Below are 22657 nucleotides of genomic sequence, written 5' to 3' on the forward strand. Positions count from 1 at the left end.
ATTTATTAGAAGATTTCTTTTTTAAATTCAAAAATATTATGTGAATTATACACTTAAAAAGAAAAAAACCCCAGTGATACAAGTGAGGTTTTCTTTCAAGTGAACCAAACAAACTTTGCTTTCCTTCCCTAGTTTCTGAAGACTATAGAATAGAAAGATCGTTATCTGGAACTGAAGTAATACAATCAACAGCTCGATGAGGGGCATCTGACACAGCCGTCACTGTCTGAACCAGATAGTGCAGCTTTGTCGGGCCATCGACACCAAGCATTCTAGATTAAATTAACCAAGGTTTTGTTTTTTTTTTTAAGGATCGAAATGTACTTTTGCTTCAAGAACAGAAGAGAGTAAAGGGAACTATATTAAGGCAAACTTTGTCATCCAAATGGCACTACTCCTTTGGCAGCACTACCACCTAATCACAACCACAAAGTTCTGAGGGCTGGACTTGAGGAAGGTACTTCCAAATGCAACAGAACAGGGTATACCGCGAAATATTTGATATTTGGTGAGGGAAAGAGAACTAAGATTCTACCAGGAGTATCTCTCTGGGGACACGGTCATAACAGGTTAAGGCGGGAAATAAGCCTCACAGACACAGACAACAGTGTGGTGACAACCAGAGGGAAAAGGGGCGGGAGAGGTAGAAGAGGGTGAAGCGGGGGTACATGGTGACAGAAGGAGACTCGACTTTGGGTGATGAACACACAATATAACACACAGTTGATACGCGATAGAACTGTATACTTGAAACCCATATAACTTTATTAGCCAATATCACCCCAATAAATTCAATTAAAAACATTTTTTGAAAGACTTTTCCTGTCTCTTCCTGAACCTTGGGAACTTTAAGACGCTTGCATCTTCACAGCACCAAGTGACAGTGAATTGTATTTGAAAAATTTGTCAAATAAACAAACTTATGGAAAAGGAGAGAAACTCTCACTTTTCAGACATCCACAAAGTAGAAAGATAAACAAGTGTAGGATTCTGCTTCTTTTGCATCTTCATTTTTCTTACCTTTGGCACAGAAAGGAAACTGATTAGATAAATGGCCGGTCATGTAGCAAAAGTTACATTTAATGAGTTTTGAAAGTGTTTTGCTTCTTCTTTTAGAAAATGAATTTTTTTCTCCTATGAAGATATCATGACTACTAGGCAGAAGTATGTATTCAGCGGTAATAATTTCTTTTATTATAGTGTTGTAGAGTTTTAAAAAGTATTTCTCATAAGCCTACTAAATCTCTTAAAGAGATGCCACAATGCTTAATAACTAATAGAACCATTTGCTACAATAGTGAACAAAATTGAAATGTAAGTCTAAACAGTCCATATAAAATTGATGGGCTAAAATATTCTTTAAAATATAATAAAGATTATAATGATGTGAGCATAAACACAATATACGTTGTAGATATTGTTGCAATCATAACAGAGTAACGTTAAATAGGCAAAAATCACCAAAAAAGTCCTGTACATGGTCCAAAGTTCCCCATATTTTCCTTTAACAGCTCCTGGAAATACAGTGTCTTCAAGAAAAGTGAAGTGGGGGACAAACATTGGAATATACATAATTTGGAGGAATTAACAAGACAAGAAAGCACAAATCAATACATAAAACTTAATATGCAGCATGCCTCCTTTGGTGTGACAACACTTACACAAAATAGAAATGTAACATGAACTAAGCGAGGGAAGAAACACATGGCTGAAGGAACTGGTGGCTGAGTGGGGGTGGGGATGGGGCGGGGGCCAGAGGCAGGGAGACAAACAGGATGCTGGGAGGTGAGAAATAAGGGTGGGGAGTAGTGGGCAATCTCAAGAGGAACTAACAAGGTCTGTTGCTTATAGTTACCCAGAAAACCTTAAGAACAATAACAGACAAACATGTAGCTTAGAAAGAAACATGCGACAAGCTGGAACCCCACTAGTTGACACGTGGCAGCCCCCACCCCGTATTATTGTCGCTTTCAGGAGGCTGAAGGTGATCTCCCACTGTGTTCATACCCAGCACCAGTGCTGACGCTTCTGCTTCCCGTTGAATCAACAGATCCTGGCGAAAGACCGCGGGAAGAGGGTGAGTGGACCTTGTGCTCCAGGAAGTATTATTTCTATCTCTTGAGAAATAGGAACTTCGGCTCTATTCAGTCCAGTTTACTGGTTTTTCTGTTGGCGTGGTGTTTTTTTTTTTTTTTTGAACTTTTCTCCCCTTGGAGGGTTTTTAAAGTAAACACACATTGTTTTGAGGAAGAATTCCAGTTCCAAGACCCTGCACAGATCCAGCTGCTCAGGCAGCAGTGAAAAAGCCAAAGAGTCACTAAAGGAGGGTGTTGCCCTCTCCCACCTCCCTCCCCTCCCAGAGCCCCTCCCTTCCCACCTTGACCCCCTTCCAAACTCACAAGTATAGAGCTACACCTCCGAGTCCAGGGTGCTTTCGAAAGGGACCACCTTGCAAAACTGTGCTTGAGGTCCCACATTTAATTATCCACGGTGTGTACATTTATTTCTTAGATGGTTTTAAAAGCACATTTCTTTCTTATTACAAAAGTAATATAAACTCATTCAAGAAAAAGGAAAACAGAAGCATGTTGAAAGGCAAAGAAAAAATGTCACCCTCACTCCCATCACTATGGTACAACCATTATTGTGATTTTAACATTGTCTGATGTTAGCAAGTCTTTTTGAATTATAAGAGCAATGAATAACTGTACTGTTCAGATGATCCAACCACATGCTTTTTTTTTTTTTTTCTTTGTGAATGACATATTAGCAGAAGTTCTAAAGCATTTGTGAGTGTGGACTGACTTGCCAGGTCAGGAAGCTAAGGAATGAAAGAGGCCGAAGACCTCTTCCCAGGCAAGTACCAGGGAAACCTGTGCAACTGAGCTTTGACACAGAGGGAGGGAGGCTCCTCAAAGACCAGGGTTTGGGGTGCAGACCTGAGACACACTTGGAATGAGCAGAAAAAGGAAGGCGGCAAGGCCACTTCCCTAGAGCATAAGTCACACACTGTTCCTTTGCTGGCTCAGTTACTGAGCTGGGGTATGTGTAGTGTTTAAGCGAGTGTGTGTGTACAGGGTGAGAGAGAGAGATGATGCGAGTATATACACATCTAGTATACACGTATTTATCTGGACCATAGTTACTGCCTCCTGTACTGCACTGCTGGAGCTTTATATTAGGGTTATGTTTCATGTCATTTCATACACTGTCATGCAACTGACTTGTTCAGAAACCTTCCATGGTTTCCCAATATCTGCTGGGAAAATTCGCATCTCACCAGCAGCTCCACAACACAGCCGCAGCTGACCTGGCCTGCCTCACCTCCCACCTCCCGAGAGGTTCATGTCCCCGCAGGACCCCTTGCCCTGTTCCCTTTCCAGATCCCAAAATGTGGCATAGAGCCCTCTCTCGCTCTAACAGTGAAGTGCTAGCACTGGTATCACCTCTCTCCGTGAAGACTTTGGTTTTCCTGATCTGATGTGACTTCTTTTGCAAAACAGTAAGGTCCTTGAAGACAAGGACCAAACCGCCCAAGAATACCCATAGTTTTCAAATGAATCAATTTACCTTTTTCAATTCCTTTAACTCCCATACCAGAGCCCTTTCCTAAATTTTACTCATTATATTCTGCATTGTGCAATAATTAATTAGGCAATTATAATATATATATATATATATATATATATCTCCTCTCAAGTTCTTTGAATGTAAGGATCACATGACACATATTTCTTGCACTTCTACACCCACCCCAGATCTATGGTAAATGTTCAATCAACATTTACTGAACATTTACATTAAATCCAGGATTTAAATGCCAATAACTTTTCTGTAACACAGAGGAGAGGGTTGAAAATATAAGTTAGCCTCATTCCAAAACAAACTGAAAAGTGGTGAGTAGTTTACCTTACTCTGTGGGTCTCCCATTCTCTACTCTGCCACCCAGCACAGGAGAAATCTAGGTAGTCCTCAATTTAGCAATAAGTTTCATTCTCCATCTTTATATGTATATGTCATTGATTTAAAAATTACAATTTATTTCCCTTTGGGAAAATATTATAATGTTTAAGATCCCTGACAAGACCCCAAAAGCTGATTTGAACTCTCACTGAAGCAGAAATGGTATATTTGCAATGAAAAGTAGGAAATATAACTACTGACATATTTCCCTAGTAAAAGAACCAATAAGCAACCAAATACAAGTGATTATTTTTAACTTGAATAATCACGCCCCGAGAAAATCAGATTTAACCATAGAAAAAGAAAGCTGTATCTGCCCATTCTCTCCCAGTTGCTGTCATCATCAGTTTTTTGGAGACTTTCTCTTACGAAATGAAGATGTGGCCTGAGAGCCTCAGTCTTCCTCTTGACCTCAAGGCCGGCCACAACTCTGAGTAATTTCAGGATCCACAGGGGACCACATTCAATATTTCAGTCATTCTTTTCCTTCATCTCCTCATCTTCAAGGATCTTCACCACCCCCCTGTAGTTTCATTCTCCCACGGGCACACCCCAAACTGTGCTATCCCCAAGGCTGCATCATCTTTAAATGTTGAGCTCACATGTGGAACCCGCTCTCTGACTGCTTACCTCCTCCCCTTCCAGGTCGTTTACTACATTAGTCCCAACATGCCAGCTCTTCAGCCTGTTTGAAACGTCCAGTTTGCTGTTCCTGGCTAGATCTCTAGAGCCTCCTGTTTCAGGTCTCCAAGTTAAATTCCAAGATCCAACATTTCAACTCTTTTTGTACCACTGTCCTTAAACTGCATTGTTCCGTCAAACACAATCCAGGACAATTACAGTTGTTCATCTAGTGCACTAGAAATTGTACTAGAAATTCTGAGAGCTCCTGAGAGGCTAGGGGGCAGGAAAGACCAGTCATACATCCAGTTTGACCTTTATTGTAACTCTTGGTCACCTAACTCAACCTTAATCTTTCCTGGCAATCCTAAACTGGATGGACAAATGGATAGATGGAGGATGGATAATATATGGAAATGTAAAAACGCTGAAGAGAATCTCTGAGTCCTTTGTAATGCTTTCAAGGTGAATGGCACTTAGTCTAGCATTTCTAATTTTACTTCCAATCATATGGCTTTGCAATTCTGAGAAGGAACAAAGTTGGAGGCATCACACTTGTTGATTTCAAACTATATTACAAAGCCATAGCAATCAAAAGAGTATGGTATTGGCATAAAACAGACATATAGACCAATGGAACAGAACTGAAAGCCCAGAAATAAACCCACACATATAAACTCAACTAGTATTTAATAAAATAGCCAAGAATACTCAGTGGGGAAAAGATAGTATCTTTAATAAAAATGATGTTGGGAAAACTGGATATTCACATGAAAAAGAATGAAATCAGACCCCTATCTTACATCACTCACACAAATTAACTTGAAATGGATGAAAGATTTAAATGTAAGGCCTAGAGCTGTAAAACTACCAAAAGAAAACACAGGGGGAAAGCTCCTTGATGTTGGTCTTGGCAACAATATTTGGATATGACACCGAAAGCACAAGCAACAAAAACAAGTGGAACTACATCAAACTAAAAGACTTTGCACAGGAAAAGAAATAATCAGCAAAATAAAAAGGCAACCTACAAAATGGAAGAAAATATTTGCAAACTATCTATCTGATAAGGAGTTCATATCCAAAATATAAAAGAAACTCATACAGTTCAATAGCAAAAACAAAACAAAAACAAAAAACATCCAACTTAAGATTTGGCAAAGGGCTTGAATACAAAGAAGACATCCAAAAGCTGAAAGGTGTATGAAGATGTTCAACATCACTAACAATCAGGGCAATGCAAATCAAAACCACATGAGATATCACTTCATACCCTTCATACCTGTTAGAATGGCTATTATTTAAAAAGGCAAGAGACAAGAGTTGGCGATGACGTAGAGAAAAGAAAACCCTGTTGCACTGTTGATGGGAATTTAAGTTGGTAGTCACTATGCAAAACAGTATAAAAGTTCCTAAGAAAATTAAAAATAGATCTACCACATGACCCAGCAATCCCACTGCTGCGTGTATATCCAAAGAAAATGAAATCTCTGTCTCAAAGAGGCACCTGCAGCCCCATGTCCATTACAGCAGTGTGGACAATAGCCAAGACATGGAGACAGCCTGAGTGACCATCAGTGAATGAACAGGCAAAGAAAATTTAACATATATGAATATTATTCAGCCATTACAAAAGGAAATCTGCCTTTTGCAACAGCATGTATGGACTTGAAGGGCATTGTGTTACGTCAAACAAGTAAGACGGAGAAAGACAAGTACTGTACGATCTCCTTATCTGTGAAATCTAAAGAACCAAACTCATAGAAACAGAGTAGAATGGTGGTTGCCCAGTGGGGGGGAGGGGGCGGTTGGGGAGGGAAGTGGGGAGGTGTTGGTCAAGAGCACAAGCTTCCAGCTGTATGATGAGTAAGGTCTGGTATCTAATGTACAGGACGGTAGATACAATTAATAGTACTGCATTAGATACTTGAGAGCTGTTAAGAGAGTAGATCACAGGTGGCAAACACAAGGCCCGCAGACCAAATCCAGGCCTTCACCTTGTTTTATCCTGCCCGGCACCTTGTTTCTACCAGAGGCAGTGCCGAGCTCTCACTTAACTGTTAAGAAGTAGTTATGTGGATTGAGCACGGGCTGTGACCCAAAGTGTCACAGGTTCGGTTCCCAGCCAGGGTACATGCCTGGGTTGCAGGCCATAACCCCCAGCAACCACACACTGATGTTTCTCTCTCTCTCTCTCTATCTCCCTCCCTTCCCTCTCTAAAAATAAAATAAATAAAATCTTAAAAAAAGTATATTTTTTTCTAAAAAAAAAAAGAAGTAGTTACATGTATACCGTCCTAAAATTACATTCGGCCCTTTGAAGGCAGCCTCAGGGCTGATGCGGCCCCCAGGGAAAACGAATTTGACAGCCCTGGAGTAGACTGTAAATATTATAGCCACGCACAAAAAATGGTAATTATATAAGGGGGTGGCGATGTTAACTAACCTTACTGCCATATATACATGTACCTAATCATCATGTTGCGCACCTTAAACTTGCATACATTATAGGTCGACGATATCTCACTAAAACTGGAAGAAAATAAAATCATATGGCTTTGTTTTTTCTTTAAGGTAAATGTACCTGTGTGGCTCATACTTCACAAGCACATGACACTTTTCTGCTTTCATAACTTCTTTGTCCATGATCACAGAGGAGGAGACACATTCCTGGGGAAGGAAAAGAAAAGCCCAAAAGAGAGTGCAGGAGGAAGAAGGGGCGTCAAGAATATGCTATGTGTTGTACATCAGAAAGAGACGGCCTAAAACAAAACTGTGATATAAGCCACAAAAGAGAAAATAAGGGTTTGTAGTGGTTTGTGTCTCCTAGGCCTTGTGTCAGCCTCAACACAGTGTTATTGTTTAGCTGTTGCCCACTGATCAACAAGTGTTTTTGGAACACCTTGGATTCGCCAGGCACTACTCAAGGAGCTCGGGAAACAGGGATGAAGAAGACAATATTCCCGCTGTCACAGAGCACAGGTTTCAGTTGAGGGGAAAGGGTGACAAAAAAAATGAGCAAAGATGACTAGACATTGAATGGGGAAGGGAGAAATATTTTATTTTTATTTATTTTTTCTCCTGCAAAAAGCTTTATTGTTTCCATTTGGTCCAAGGCATGGGAAAGGGCTCTGGGTGGTTAAAAGCCGGCCTAGTGGTCACAGGGAAAGGCTCCAGGCAGAAGTCAGACACCAGGGGGGTGCAGGGGGGCCCTCAAAGGCCTCTGGGTTCCAAAGGCTACTAGCTGGCCTTGCAGGTGAGCTTTTGGAAGAGTTACTCACCCAGCCCAGCCTGGGACGGGCCAGACTGCTGACAGTAGTCAGGTGGTCGCCCATCTTCCTGATGGGTTTCACCTGCTCTTCAGGAAGTGGTTCTCCAGGAAGTCACAGAGGTGAGGGTCTGTGCAGGTAGACCCCAGGGCCTGCAGATCCCAAAGGGCCTGGTCCAGGCTCTCCAGCACTGTGGCAGAATCCCTGGCATCCTGTGCTTTATTTATTGCCTCACTAGCCTTGGGAGGTTTCTGCAAATCCTAGAAGAGGGCGCGGCTGCTGCACTGGTTTTGCACCCTCAAGAGACACTGGGTGCCCTGCCTCTGCTCCTCTGCCAGCTTGGTGAAGAAGGGACCCACACCCTCCAGAGCCACACTGTCTCAGTCAAAACAGAAGCCCAGGCAGAGGTAGGAGGCCCGCAGGTGCAGAGTGATCAGGCAGTTGATGGTGGCCTTCACCTTAGCGGAATAATTCTAACAAATTTGGGAGCTCGTGGTTGCTCAGCAATAAGGAATTAAGTCCCCCCCCCCGCCCCCCGCCACACACACACAAAGGTGTTGGCTGGTCTTAGAGGCCCAAGGTGGCTGAAATGGTTATCAAAGAGGAGACTTGAGAAGAGGCTGGAGAGGGCTCAGAGGCTGGTGAAAGGCGGGTTCCTGGGTCTCTTCTGTCCAAACGCTGTTGAAGTGAGACAGATCACCGAGAGCACTGCAAGGGGAGGGATATTTTAGATTGCGCAGTCAAGGAAGTCATCCCTGAAGAGGTAATAGTTGAGCTAAAAACTAATGATGAAAAAAGAGCTATCCATGTGGAAATGCGAAACCTTGCTTACCTCTGATGACTGCAAGATGGCCGCCGACGCTTCAAGCACCACATCCTCACATAACTTCAAAGCAGGTCCGGGGGGTTATCTTTATGAGTTTCCTTTCACTGGGAAGAAAAGTATTTCCCATAAGTCCCAGCAAACTTCCCTTCAGGTCCCACTAGCCACAACTCTGTCACATATCTACTCTCCTCCCAGTCGGGGCAGAAGGGACTGGAACTGCAGAGACTGGTTGGCAGGGGTGTCCTTTCCTGAGCATCTGCTGCCCCAAACCTCAACCAGACCAGCCTCCTGTCCTCGAAGAGCAGGAGCAGAGCAGTTACAAAGACCAAGCTGGAGATATTTCATTTACCCAGGATTTACCACACACTGCACATGCGCCAGGCACTGTGTGAGTGTCACGGATAAAAAGGAGACCTAGGTGCCCCTTTCACCATCGCATTCTACCGCTTAAAAACCTTCAGTGAGGGGAGCTCCCTCTTCCCTCCTCTTCACCATTTCAAAGGTCTAGCTCATGGTCGCTTGCCACCCTGAAGCTTCCTCTCTTCTTTTTAGATGTGAATGACTTCTCCTCAATTCACAGCTCGCATTTGTTTATTTTACCAATATTCACTGAACACCTGGGTCATGGGAATACAATATGGCTGAAAAGACAAGGGCCATGCACAGAGTTTATATTTCAGTGCCATAGAGAGTAGTAGCCAGTTACAAGAAAAAAATCAATAATGGTACAAGAGGTGAACCATGGGAGCCATCAGAATACCGAGAAGGAGAGCCTCTAATCATCCAAAGGTGAGGTGAGGGATGGTAATAAAAGAAGCTATATTTTGTTGAAAATATCATTTCACACAGCATTTCAACGATGAATAGAATTTAGGGAAATGAGGGTGGCAGTCAGGAGTTGGGGGAGAAGGCAAGGCTAGCCCACCTAGAAAAATGAGCATGAGCGAAGGGTCAGAGGTGGGAAGAGAGAGTTGGAAAAAGCAAAGGAAAGCTCGGTGTTGCTGGAGAAGAGTGGGCGGGGAGAACAGGGAGAGAGGAACCTACCACGACAGGACAAGGCCAGGTCAGCTCAGTGGTACACTCCTTGGCTCTGTCTGGAGGGAAGTCATGAAAGGGATTGATGTGCTCAGTTTGCATTTTAGAGAAGGTATTCTTGTTCCTTTGCTCCGATTCCCACACTTCAGCCATGCTACAAACAGGATGACCAAGAAGTCACTGTGGCAACAGGCTGGACCAGGACAGCAGCCGAGGAGTGGGCAGTGACAGAGGAGGTCCAAGACTCCGGGCATAACAGGGCTGTGACTGCTCAGAGAGGGGAGGAGGCCAGGGCGACTTCGGGCGGCTCTGGATGGGCACTGTGGGTACCCTTCCCTGGATGGCTTCGTTTCTGTACAAGTTGTTTGAGCAGCCTCCCACAGGGCCCTGAACACAACTGTGTTCGTTAATTCACCTTTTGCATGACTTTTCTCCTCCTCCTCCTCCTCCGCTTCCTTCATGCCAAAACCACTGCCACTTTTCTCAGACAGACCCATTTCAAGCTTCTCCTTTGGATCCACACCCACAGGAACCACGTAGAAAACATGGCTTCTGTGCTTCAGGTTTCTATCCTTCTGTCCCTTGAGCAAAGCCTGTATTTTTTGAGCCCCTACGGTGAGGCAGGCACCAAAATGCGAAGCGATTCCAGCAGTCAAAAGTTAGATTCCAGCTAACAAAAGTTTTCCAGCTAATACAAATGTAAGACCTCCGATCAGACATTTAAAGAAATCAGCGATCAATGAACTGCAATTAGTAATTGACACGAATTCAACCCCCCCTCCTTGCATTTGTATTTTATTCGTTAAAAAAAAAAAAAAACCAAACCCTCATGTCTTCACATTTAAAGATTAATCTTGAGAGACAGCAGGATAGCACATGAACCAGTGTCAGTTCTGGGTGTTCTCCATGTGGTCTTTCATGTGCCTTTTGTACAATCTGCAATTCTATTACTTGAGGTTACCCGTAGTAATTTTATGTCACTGTATAAGCTACATGATGAGGTTCCGAATATACTCTATCTCTATGTTTTAAGTAGTCCCACGCCTGGATGGAGCATCAAAGTGAGAATGGTGAGCTTAAAGGGCCTTTAAAACATCTTGAAGCAATAACAAGCCATAGACTGAAGCAGGGGCGTTTTTAAACATTGCACAGGACTAAAACAATTGAACCAATTTGTCTTTTGTTCTTTTTTTTATTGCATTATTACATTAATCCTGTTCAAAAACTCTAAAAGCATTGAACTCGGGTGCCACGCTATATACAAAGTCCTCCACAGGGCCTGGCTTGGCCCGAACGCGGGTTTCCGCCGCCCGGCGCGGAGCGCTGGGAAGGCCATCGCCCTGTGGCCATCGCGCGCCCTTGCGCTCGGTCCCAGGGAAGCGGCGAGAAACGAAAGGCCGCAGGACAGAACCCTCAGATCGTCCGGAGTTCTCCCTCCGGGCGGGAGGATCCGGACCGAAGTTTGCCAAGTTTTCAGGCATGCCCGGCTGAGCAAACGCCGCTGCTACCGGCCGCCTTCTCGCTCCAGTGGCAGGCCAGGCCCGTGGGAAGTTTGCTTCGGGGGTCTCGGGCCTTCAAAGAAAAATCCGGGGAAGCGGGGTGCGCCACTCAGGCCATCCCTCGGGGGGTGGGGGGCGGGGGCAGGCGACGAAGGGGACCCCGCGCCCCGGGGACAAAGAAGCTTGCTCACAGAAAGTGGAATGACCTTGGAAACTCGGGACCTCTTTAGGGTTTCAGTCACCCCAAGTGCCCTCCCTTTCCCCGCTGCTCCTTCTTTCCCGAATCTGCCCAGGTCCACTCGCCCCTTCGCCACCCGTGCTTTTTCCTGCTTTTTCTTTAAGAGTTCTATGCACTGGGTGCAGGAGGGGCCGCGCTGGCTGCGGGGCCCAGCCCTTCCCGCCGCGCCCAGGGCCGCCCTCCCCGCTGGTGCCGGCTGATTGATGGCCCCGGCCGGCCCCGGTCCCCTCTCCCCACCCCCGCCCCGCCTCGGCTCGCCCGCGAGCCCGGCTGTGTGTTTTGGAAGCGGCGCAGCGGGCTGCAGCCCTGTGACGCCCGGAGCGGGCAGCGCCGCCCTTCCTTCCCCCCCGGGCTCGGGCGGCGGCGCGGCGGCGGGGCCGGGGGCGGGCGGGGCGCGGGCTCCCGGGCGGAGGGCGCAGGGAGGGGGTGCCGTGCCGGGCGCCCCGGGCCGGGCGGGGGCCAGAGGGCGGGGGCCGCGCCGGGCCCGCCCAGCCCCACGGCCGCGCCGCGCCTCGCGGGACAGGTTCGGCCGGCGGGGCGGCGCCCAGCTCCGGGGGAATAATGAGTGTCTGTCAGGCCGTCCCCGGGTGACTGGGCGGGGCGGGGCGGAGGCGGCGCGGGAGGCGGGGGTGGCGGGGGAAGGGCGCAGGGCGGGGTGCGTGTTTGCGCGAGTGACTCGGTCGACCCCTCCGGCGGCTGCCTCCACCCAAGTGGGTGGGGACCCGCCCAGCCCGGGCGGCCGCCGCGGCCCCATCTCCCCTCCCTGACCCTCCCACCCTGGGTCCCAGCCTCTACTTACCCCGCCAGCCCCGGGAGGCTCGCAGAGCGAGCGGCGCCGGCGTCATGTGACTGCCCAGAGTTGGTGCCAGGAGCCAGAGGGGAGCCAGGAGCGAAGCCGCGCGGAGCAGCGCGCAGCCGGGGCCCGAGCCGGAGCGCAGGGCGAGCGTCCGCAGCACGCGCGCCCGTCTCCGTCCCCGTCCCCTGCGACCGCCGCCGCCGCCGGCGCCCGGACTGGAGCGCTGACACTACTGCGTTCGCGGGGTTCGAGGCAGCCCGGGGCCAGGCCTTTTATTTCTCGTCTGCAGCGCTCAGCACCGCTCCTCGAAAAGTAAGTCCCCTCTCCCTCACCATTCCTTCTCGCCCGACTCCCGCGGCCCCCCTCTTTGGCTTGTCCACTTTTCATTTTTTGTGGGGGTTGCTCCTTGAATGGGTTGGGGTGCAGCGTGGGGGTGGGGGTGCCTTGTGGGCTTGGGAAAGTGCAACAGCTCTTTGCAGCCAGGGGTGGCGGCGGAGAGGGAGGCTAGGGGGAGGAAGCCCCCGGGTTCAGCGGTTGAAAGTGTGGGATTGGGGGGAGCCACCGTGCGGATCCGGGGGTGTGGGGGGGGGCGAGGCTGGCGGCGCCCGCCGCGGCCTCGGCGAGGGCGCGGGCGGGGGCTCACCTGTGTGGTCGCCCGGCCGCCGGCCGCCGCCCGCCCGCTCCTTCGCGATTCTCTCCAAAGCCCCCAAAATCTCAGTGCTCTCCGCGTGTGGCAACGTTGTTTGGAGAAAGGTAGCGTCGAGGCCGCGCTCCTGCTCCTCCCCCTCCGGGTCCCCCACCCTCCTCTCCCGCGCCCTCCCCCTCTCCGCCCTCTGCCCGCGCCCCCCACCGCCCCCCTTCTCGGATGGGGCGCGCGGCTGCTCGCCCGTCCAAGCAAACTTGGAACAGCCTCCTAGTACCTCTGGGAAGAAACTTGGGGCATTTGGGACTGGAGGCAGCATCCCATTCACGGTCCTGGAGCCCAGGAGCCGCCAGGGTATCTGGATCCCCCAGGGCTGGCCGGATTTGGAGCGGCCTTCTCGGGGACACGGAGAGAACCTGCCGCAGTGCCTGGAGCAAGGATTGCAGCTTGGCTGGAGGCTGAGACCGCTTTAGGCAGCTGCCCGCAGTTAGGGACCAGAGGCGGGCGGGGACGGAGGGATTGATTCCGAGTGGCTTTCCTGGAGATGGCAGATAATACTAGGAATTGTCATAGCCACTTCTTTGGCAGATAACAGGGAGAATCTTTTCTGCTTTAAATTGAACAGCAACGTGGGAGAAAAAACATGTGAATGGGGCTATCTTTTCTGTCAGGTTGAAAGGAAACTGGTAATTGCTCACCTTCTTGTATTTCACTCAAATAAATATTTTGCACTGAATTTTTTACTAACTCAGAATGTATTTTTCCACTAAGATCACCAAGACCCTTAAGAGATATATTGATTGTATTACAAGAGGAGAAGGAGTCTGTAATTATTTAGACCTAGTACCTGTAATTATAAAAAAAACCCAGCGAGGCATGGGGCAGTTGTTCATTACAGGTTTTCCCACAGAGCAGTGTGGTAATGTCCTTTCGTGAGTGCTTTGTGTGTGGGTCTGAGGAGCATTTTATTTTTAAGAGAAGTCCATCCGGATGGTAATCTGCCTGACCTGAGGGAAGACTTCCAGGGAAGCAACAATCTGATAGCATTAACGTCTGCAAAATTTTGCAAGTGGGTATTTTTTAAAACAAGAGTGGAGGAATAAGTTTCTTCTGGCTTGAAACATGGAGTGTGTTAGTTGACCTTAGGCTGTTAACAGAAACCTGAAATGAGATGTTTGATTAATTTAAACTCCCTAGAGAAACATCTCAATTTCTACAGTCAGTGGGCTTTGCTGCAGAACCATTAGGAGGAAGAAAACCTAATGTACTATTAGTGAGTTCAATGAAGAGATACTGTCTGTAAGGAACATTTGGCTTGCAAGAAGGGGAATGCAAGTCTAAAAATTTTACTGTGACAATAACAAAGAAAAGTAGCTGCTTAGACCACAAAATCTTGTCAGATATGAAACAGCAAAATAGCTTTGAGAAAGGTATCTTTTTTTTTTTTTCACTGCAAAGTTTCTAAATTAAAATCCAATCTTCCGGTTGCTATAGGCCCTGTGATGTCTTCTCCTTTCTTTTCTTTCTTTTTTAACCTGGAGTTATATCTACACACAGATTCTTCAATCCCTGATAATGGAAACCTGCGTTTAACAGTCCTAACAAAATTAAGAGAAATAATGAGAAAAGGAATATGCATGGATTCTACTTCCTTAAAAACAACTAGAGGAAACATTTTAGCATGTTAAATTAAGTGTCAGGGGCAGGATCATACTCTCGAAAGGTGGATTTCTGTAGGTGTGTGTACGGATGTGTAGCTGTGTGCAAATATGTTTATAATCATGCAGTTAAAGAGGACTGGAAATTTGAGGTGACTCTAGCTGTCCCACACTCTCATGTCTTAGCTTTAGTTCTGTGGCTAAGGGACACTTAAAAATGGTCCAATTTTCAGTTGTGTTGAATAACCCAGTAATAATCTGAATTCTTAACCGCAGTGTTTTGTCTTTATTTTCCTACTGATGCTCTGAGGCTGAGCAATAATTATTCCCCTAACCCAGAATTTGATCATGGCTGGAGACCAGCCACTGGGATGGGGGATGAAGAGACAAAAGAAATCGGTAGGGAGGCTGCTGTTAATGAGGAAGGTCTCTGCTGCTTGAATATGATAAAATCCCATGTTCACTTACGATGTTTACTGTATGTGGAAGCTCCTATTTGTAAATAGGGCAGGTCCCTTGTATAAAGCTGGTGTTATTATTCACACCCATAGAACAAACACCTCCACCCCCCTGTTGTTGTCTTTAAAAACTCCAGCTGCTCATGAATATAGGGTCAGGGAGGGCCGGCTAAATGTTTCTCTGTGCTTTCTCTCCAGCACAGCCAGCAGAGCTGTTTCCTGTTCTTTGTTTCAAGGCTGGGGTTTGCGTCATACATTCCAAGTGGCATATGTGTGCTCTTTCCTGTTTCAGGCTGTTTTCTGGTAGATCAGTAGCCCGGACCAGGCCTCGGTCCCTGCCCCTAAATTCCCTAACTCCACCCAGGGGGTTATCATGTCTCTACACACTTGCTGTTGCTTAAGACGCCCATGTTATGTCATAATGAGAAGTCAGTTAACCTTTTTCCACACACCCTTTGCTCCAGTGTGTTTCTATGGGTGAATGAAGACTTTTTACCTTTGCAAGTTCATCATTGCCCATCGCGATTTTGAGAAATTTGTGTGTGTACTGGCTGGAAGTCTAAAGGAGGTTGCTTTGTTTGGGCGGTTGGTTTTTGTTTTGAGGTGCACAGGGTGTTTGTTTTGAGGTGGGCATTTGGCCCCGAAATGGTAGGTTGTGGACCAGGATTGCCACCTTACAGTTTAGAAGACCTAGCGTTGTCTGAAAGGTGTGTCCTGTCCTTGTGCATTTATTTAACAGGGACACCCAAGGCATGGGGAGCTTCCTAGGATGGAGAACCTCAGCCGTCTTGGCAGCCTGGGCTGACTTGAAAGTCTTATTATGTTAAGGAGGGAATCTTCAGAAAAAGTGTTAAAGCAAAACAAGATCTACTAGGGGGAAAAATCCCAGTTTCTTTTTTTTTTTTTTTTAAGACAAAAACTTGAGCACTAGGATAATTTTTTAAGGACAAAGATTTTACTGTCTTCTACACCTGATTTCCAAACTGAAAATAGTTAGAATAAAAAGGTCAAACAAAAGGAGAGCTGAAGATAAAAAATTCATTTAATGATTGCTTGGAAAATTTTAATCTTGTATTTTGAAAACAAGAAGAAGAATGCTGTTATTTTTATTGTTTTACAATAACTTTTTCATAATGCCCCCCCTTTTTGTGGGGGGGTTATTCTATCAGTTGTGGGTTAACAAATTTCTGGGTTAACTATGTAAAACCTACTTTAATAAATTATTTTTCTCTTGGTTCTCCAGAGACTAAGATTGATAGAAATGGTTGGAAAAGAAAACTTTTGGCAAGTTTCTATTTTAAAGTTCTTATTTATCTAAAGGAATTATTTACAATGTACTCTAATGGAATTAATTCAAAGAGTTGCTGAGGCAGCAAGTGAGGCCCTGGCCTTCCAAAAATTGATAGTAGTATTTGGTTTTAATATCCTGTTCCACCACATTTTTTCTTTATGGACAGATACACAATATGATATTAAGAAAACCTCTAGGATCAAATAGTAGACTACTGATAACTTTCCTTTGAAAAAAGATGGGAGTTTTGGAAAGTTTCAGTAAGGGTTTTTTTTTTTCTTCTTTGGAGGAAGCAAACTTGAAATATTAATCTGACTTTTAGGACAAGAGGCCTTTAAACTAAAATTCGTAAGTAAGCCAAATTGAAGCAAGTTTTTTGTCTTGTTTGAGTTCCAAAGTTGTTAGCAATCCAGATAGATTTGGTAGGCTGAGTTTTTTTTAAATTTGGCTTACCTCAAATCCTTTCTCCCTCCTCATTTGTGAGAAGAGGGAGATAGGTGTTTAATAGAGATGATTAGGATCTCATACAGTCTATCAGAAAAAAAAAAGTCTGCAAGTTTCTAAATGCTAGGCTAAACAATAGTGAAAATGATAACAGTCTGAAAGCTATTATAGTTAGAAAAATGGGAACAATAGTTTTGATCTCTTGACCATTTAAGTCATCATTCCTAATTCAATAACATTTTATCTCCACCCCCTTTTAGATACTTGCCATCTTACTGTTTCCAAAGCAACATTTTTGCTATAAAATGAACAGCTTTAAGGGGTATTTCTTACTCTATTTTCACACTCAGTCGTGTTCAAGGATGGATAGATAGGTAGGTAGATGGATAAAGACACACGACGTCCCTCCTCCTTTCACTGCTAGGAATCACACTGTTCTGGAAACTGGCTTTCTTTCTGAAGTGCTTCATTTATCATTGGTTCTAGCTCAAAAAAAAAAAAAAAACCCAAAACCCTTAGAGTCATAAAACAATGGTTACCTGCTTTGCTAATAATGTAATAAATACTCGAATCAAAATTCAGCTTGGAGTGAGGTGGAAGGGAAGGATTATAATGGGTTTTGGCATTCTCATTTCCCAGCCAGGTCTGTGCTTTTCTCAGACAGGGTCTGCTGTCCGAAGCAGAGCCGGAGGCAGGAAACCAGACCACAGTCTGCCCCACAGGGGAGAGCGTTGTCCAAAGGGGGTGGTAGCCCTGCTCCTCCCCCCACCCCCCAGCCACCCCTTCCTTGAAATTTAGCTGTAATGAAAGAGATACCATGCTAGAGAGATCGTTTCTGAACCAGAAGTAGGACTGTTTTCCTCCAAAGCAAAAATCTTAACTGGCTCTCTGCTTTTTCTGGAAGGTCACCGTAGTTCAATGGAACATTTAAAAAACTATCAGTATATTTTGTATCCCTCAGTCAGAGTGTTTAATAGTAAAGTTCTTTCTCTAGCAAAACAGGTTCCTGGAGCTGTTTGAAACTCCATTGTGTTGGCAGGTGGAATACATTATCATTTCCCCCATCTAATTATTAGGGGAGCTGGAGACACAATGTAGCAAGTTCAGTGGCCCTTCAGCCAATGTATCCCTGGTAACCCTAGGACTGGCTCTTACCCTCATTTCCATGAAGCGGGTGTTTCCTGAGGCTGCCCCCTTCCAGGAGGACCCCGAAGAACCCAGATGAGCCTGAGACAGGCTCAAGAAGGTTAACAATCTCTGGCAGGCCTGAGGCTCTCCAGGGATGGCCTGGAGTGAGTCTCAACCCAGATCAGTGGAGTTTGGCCAAATCTAGACCTAGGAGATCAAATGGACACTGAGGTCAGTCAGCGCGTCTACCCTGGAGGACAACCTGTGAATCAGGTGTGGGTTTTTCTCCTTTGGCCTATATGCTCCTCTTTCTACTAACTCCTGTTCTTTGAGCTTAATCACTGAAACCCACTCCTTTATCTGCTCCTGTACGCTACACCCCGGTACCTTCCAAAGTGTTGCACCCTAAAACTACTTACATTAGTCAGTTCAAGTTCCTGTTCCGCTTAGTTCTCCAAACAAGGGAGTATTTCTCTCCAGAGCCTCCGAAAGTTTTCACATTTATTTTATGGCTTGGGTTTTAAAAGATGATTTTTCACGCTCGTTTCACTGCCTCCCCTTTCGCACCCCCTCCTTGCCCCCCCCCCGGCAAATTCTGCGTGTGTGACACTTGGTAGAAAGAAGGTCATTCTGAGGCTCTTGCCCTTCATTTTATCCTCGCATGTGAGAAGTGTAGACTGACATCCATTCATTTATTCACCCCAGAAGTATTCATCCGAGCACCTACTCATTAGAGCTAATCTCAAATTATGTGCAGTCATTCTTCTTAGTTATGCCACAGGATGGAGCTGGTCCAGAGCGCTGTAACCTGAAAAGGCGTTTTGAAATCTTAATTGCCCGCTGGAACCTCCCCCTGGCCCTGCCTAGCATGGGCCCGTGTGGCACTGCCCCGGCTCACACCCTCCGTCCCAGGGAGGGACCCTAGCGTGGGACGGTTTTCCTTCGCAGAGGCCGGGCTGCAGCACAGGCTGAAGCAGAACAGAAAGAGCCCTGGTCAGCAGGCAGACGCCCTTTTGCTCTTGGCTGCAGCTCCAACCAGCTCTGCAAATCGGGGCACGTCGCGTCACCTCTGTTCCTCCATTTCCTCATTTCTAAAATGGGGATGAGGACCTGACCCTTCCACCTTTGTACAGTTATTATGTGGATTTCCGTATTTACTTGAATCAAGCTGCCAATTTTTCTCAGCAGTTTTATGGACCAGTTGCAGGTGTGTTGGCTAGGAAGAATAATGGCCTAATTTGGGGCCTTCAGAATGTCTTTTGATCTTGTGTCCAAGCATGCACTCCGAGAGAGAGGGTAGGCATCAGGGGCTGGCTAGGAGGGGCTGAAATCGGCAGCTACTGTAAATACAGAGTCCCCAGGTTCCTCAGGATGCTCACAGAAACTGCTGTCCCACTGTGGCTGTTTGTGGTGTGATGGTGTCCTCTGGCCCGGGGTCGGGGGGGCAGTAGAGCGGGGTGCCAAGGCCACCAGCCTTGAAGTCGGACTACTTGGAGTTCAGATCTCCGCTCTAGAATTTAGCAGCTGTGTGATCTTGGGCAGATCACTTTGCCTCTCTGTTCCAGTGTTCTCATCAGTAAAATGGGAAGGTAGTACCGACTTCATGGGCTTTAAATGACACAGTCCACGTAAAGAACAGCACCTAGAGATTGGCGGTCATAAAGGTTGTAAGGAGCAACAGGAATCTCCTGGCTTTCCTTGGTCAAGGGGAGTATCCCTTAAAAAAATAAACAACTACTGTTCTTTTTGTTAAGCATACCTTCCCTCCCTCCTCGTGCAGTTGCTGCTCCTCTCTCTGTCTCTCTCTCTCTTCTTCTATTTTAGGCTATAAAACAGGGTAGAGACCTTTAGAAGATCTTCCTGGGTGGGTAATAAAAAATTCTTTGAGGATGACACTGATAAAGTCTCTGGAGGACTCCTAACATGCAAGGTTAAGGTTAGGGGCAACCTAACTTTTTTTTTTTTTTTTTAAGAGGAGTTTAGTTTCCCTTCAGGGTTAGGTCCCCTTTATCTCCATTAATTATTTAAGGAAGATTTCAAGTGCATTCAAAGGGAAGGGGAAATGACTGTGAAACTCCTGCCATGGACTAAGTTCTCTTATATTAGCTGCTTCTGCCTGACCCAAAAAATGTCAGTGAACAAGCCCGATCTCCTTTAGGGAGTGGGGAGGGGGAATAATGCACTTCTGTCCCTTAGGTGCTCAGGTGCTAGGCTGAGACAAACCTTTGGCAAGTTGAAAGGCCCAGCCTATCTAGGTAAGGAGGCCGCCTCAGAACTAGCAGGGCGCAATCAGCCTGCTGCACCAGAGTGGGGAGGGCCTTGAGCTGGTCTTTGAAGAATTAGGAGGATTTAGATAAGCCGGAAGGGGAGGGGGCATTCCTTGCTGGTTGCCCAGCATCAGGGCCAAAAATGAACAAAGGCATTGGGGGTGGGGGGCAGGGCACCTAGCATGAAGGGCGCTTGTTGGAGCAGGGGGCAGCTGGTTAGGAGCGGGGTGCCTGAAGCCCTGGGGATCCCGTTGGAGGGAGGAAGGCCTGTGAGCTTAGGCAAGGCTGTGTGAGAAGAGAGGGCTTAGAGAAATATGGATGGTGAGGGGACCGGGATGGACTGGAGGGGCCTAGGGCTGGGGTGGGGCAGCCAGAGGAGGAACGCCCAGCAACAGAGTGGTGAGGCACTGAGGGGGCCTGGCCTTCAATGGCAAGAGCAGAAATGGAGAGAAAAGTTGGGCAAGGAGGCTTAAAAGGTTTCCAAGCTGAGTGACCAGAAAATAAGGCGAATGGGAGGTGGGGGGCAGCCTGGCAGGCAGCCGTTCTGAGGCAGGAGCGAGGAGGAGGATTTGGATCTGGGACATGTTGAATTAGTTCTCGTACAGAGCAGTGGTTCAAGTGCATTTCTGTTTCCTTTTTGTTTGCTATTGAAGGGAGAGGGCAGTATTAGCTCACGGTTCACATCTAAAGGGTCTGGGGTGCTATGAGATAAACTTTTAATGGAGAATCCTCAGGAGTCCAGTGAATTCACCGCCACCCTGGCGATTCTTGCTGGTTATTTTTAAGGTTCCAGCCATCGCTGCTGAGGCCAGAGTTTCCAGGAACTGGCTGCTGACTGGAGCCAACTGGTCCCTCCCAGCCTCCCACTCCCTCCAGGGTGGAGCCCCATGGGTGGAGGCCCCTCAGGGTGGGGTGGGGTGGGTCTCCAGTGATAGGGCACCAGTGGAGAGGCGGCCTGGCCTCACACAGCCCTTCTGGATTTGATTATATAACACTCCACAGAAGGGAACTGCAAGGGCTTGGGCAGGCCTTGTGAGATGTGTGCACAGCAGGATTATGCATCGTGGGGATTTTTCAGCTGATCTTGGGTTGCTTGCCCTTAAAACTGAAATACACAATTTTCAGCCTAAAGAAGGGAAACAAGTGTGTACCTTAACTTAGTAGGGAAAAATGATTACAGTTTGCTAAAAATTTCTTTAAGAAAGGTATGGAATGTTACTAACCAGGTGGCTATGAACTTGAGAGTTTACCTTCTGGGTATGGGTTGGGTTTTCCCACCCCCACCCCCACCCCTGCGTTGCTGGGCCTCCTGCAAAAAAGCGCGTAGGGATTCTGCTGGGTTGTTACCTTTGCACCTGTCCTTATTTACATGCAAAATCAATTGCTTCACTTGGTCTTTCCGAAGTACAGGGTGTGGGCAGAATCTTATCTGAAGCCATGTCCTGTTTGGACAAGTTGGACTCGCCTTGGCAATTCTCCATAGGGTGGAGCAGATGGGTGGAGGCAGGAAAGTAAAATTGGGTGGCTTGTTAGCCGGGAGAGGAGAGAGGGCGGATTGTTTGCTCACTGGATCATTATATTTAATCTGAAACTAAATAATTAACTTCTTCCCCATTTATAAAACATTTTAATACAAAATAACTAATTTATGAGGGTCAAAGATTTAGAAATACCCCATGGATTTTTTTTTCTTTCCAACGGACTAGAGAAGACCGAAGGGATACGAAAACGGGACGCAGTTTCCAGGTAGGTGCCAGCATTCGGCTGCTCTGGAAAGAGCCTTCAACTTCAAATGCCTGCTTCCATCTGTTCCCTGGCCCCTTGTATTTCTGGCCAGAGCAACTGCCATTAAACATTCAGCTCCTCGGGAGCTTGAGGAGTTTGGGTACAGAAGTGAAGAAAGAAAAGTTTCTTTGGAAAGGAAGTGTAGCTACAGGGATGTTGCCTGCCTGGCCTGGTCCTCTTCCTGGCCAAGAATTACACACACACACACACACACACACACACACACACACACACAGACACAGATCAGGTTGGGTTTGTTTTTTTTTTTTCTTTCTTTCTCTCTTTCTTTCTCTCTTTTTCCCTGAAGTTCTTTTGGGAGTCAAGAGTGGGAGGAGGTAGCATGCTTCCTCCTTTAACATCCAAACACTTGGGAAAGTAAAACCCTGGGGGGCAGGGGAGGGGGCACTAGCAGGTGGTGTATGTTGGTTCGGTCCTACTGCTTTTCGCCTTACACCTGGCTGAGGTCAGCTAGGAGACAGGTTTGCTTTGAGGGAGGCAGGTAATTTGGAGCCTTAGGGTCAGGTCAGGCTGGATAACACAGGAACCCTTTGAGGCTATAAGTAAAGAAATAAAGATCTGGAAGAAAAGGCATAAGAAAGGAGTTGAGTGGCGAGAAGGTCCGGAGCAAATCCTGCCGTGTCACGGAGAAACTTGGCTTCAGACACACACACTCTTCACACCCATGTCCTCCCTCCCCCCACCCCTGCAAAGGAAGGGGCAGCCATTTATAAAGTTG

General features: G+C 46.7%; 2 protein-coding genes and 1 long non-coding RNA gene across 4 annotated transcripts in view; 1 reads left to right on the forward strand and 2 right to left on the reverse strand.

The window, feature by feature from the left end:
• Positions 1–7631: 7631 nt before the first annotated feature.
• On the reverse strand, positions 7632–10753 carry LOC123815971. Its single transcript, XR_006785194.1, has 3 exons — positions 9724–10753; positions 8686–8783; positions 7632–8561 (listed from the first exon to the last, which is right to left on the reverse strand). It is a non-coding gene; the product is annotated as an uncharacterized LOC123815971 (long non-coding RNA).
• Positions 10754–10886: 133 nt separating this feature from the next.
• LOC123815959 (translation initiation factor IF-2-like) lies at positions 10887–15526 on the reverse strand. Its single transcript, XM_045834685.1, has 3 exons — positions 15503–15526; positions 12251–12516; positions 10887–11286 (listed from the first exon to the last, which is right to left on the reverse strand). Exons 1-3 carry the CDS (start codon positions 15524–15526, stop codon positions 10923–10925), a joined length of 654 nt encoding a protein of 217 aa, XP_045690641.1. The 3' UTR covers positions 10887–10922.
• The window catches only part of KLF3 (Kruppel like factor 3), a 33853-nt gene continuing 23453 nt past the window's right edge, over positions 12258–22657 (forward strand). The window contains exon 1 of one of the 2 annotated variants that reach the window (XM_045834707.1): positions 12258–12559. The gene's annotated coding sequence lies outside the window, so the exon portion shown is untranslated. Of the gene's footprint in view, positions 12560–21685; positions 21883–22657 lie in introns of those variants that run through there. The other variant, XM_045834709.1, reaches the window with a different exon arrangement.

Source organism: Phyllostomus hastatus, unplaced genomic scaffold, assembly GCF_019186645.2.
Source record: "Phyllostomus hastatus isolate PE091 unplaced genomic scaffold, TTU_PhHast_1.1 phas_contig_196, whole genome shotgun sequence".
Classification (NCBI taxonomy): Eukaryota; Metazoa; Chordata; class Mammalia; order Chiroptera; family Phyllostomidae; genus Phyllostomus; species Phyllostomus hastatus.

What these genes read in the sequence shown, in the direction of transcription:
- LOC123815959 (XM_045834685.1), bottom strand. Translation starts at nt 15,526, where the DNA reads ATGGGCAATGATGAACTTGCAAAG. An exon ending in GCAATGATGAACTTGCAAAG is followed by an intron (nt 12,517 to 15,502) that starts GTAAAAAGTCTT and finishes GAGAAATAAAAG; the next exon opens with GCCTGGCCCCGGGCTGCCTC. An exon ending in AGCCTCCCGGGGCTGGCGGG is followed by an intron (nt 11,287 to 12,250) that starts GTAAGTAGAGGC and finishes TTTTCTTTGAAG; the next exon opens with GCCCGAGACCCCCGAAGCAA.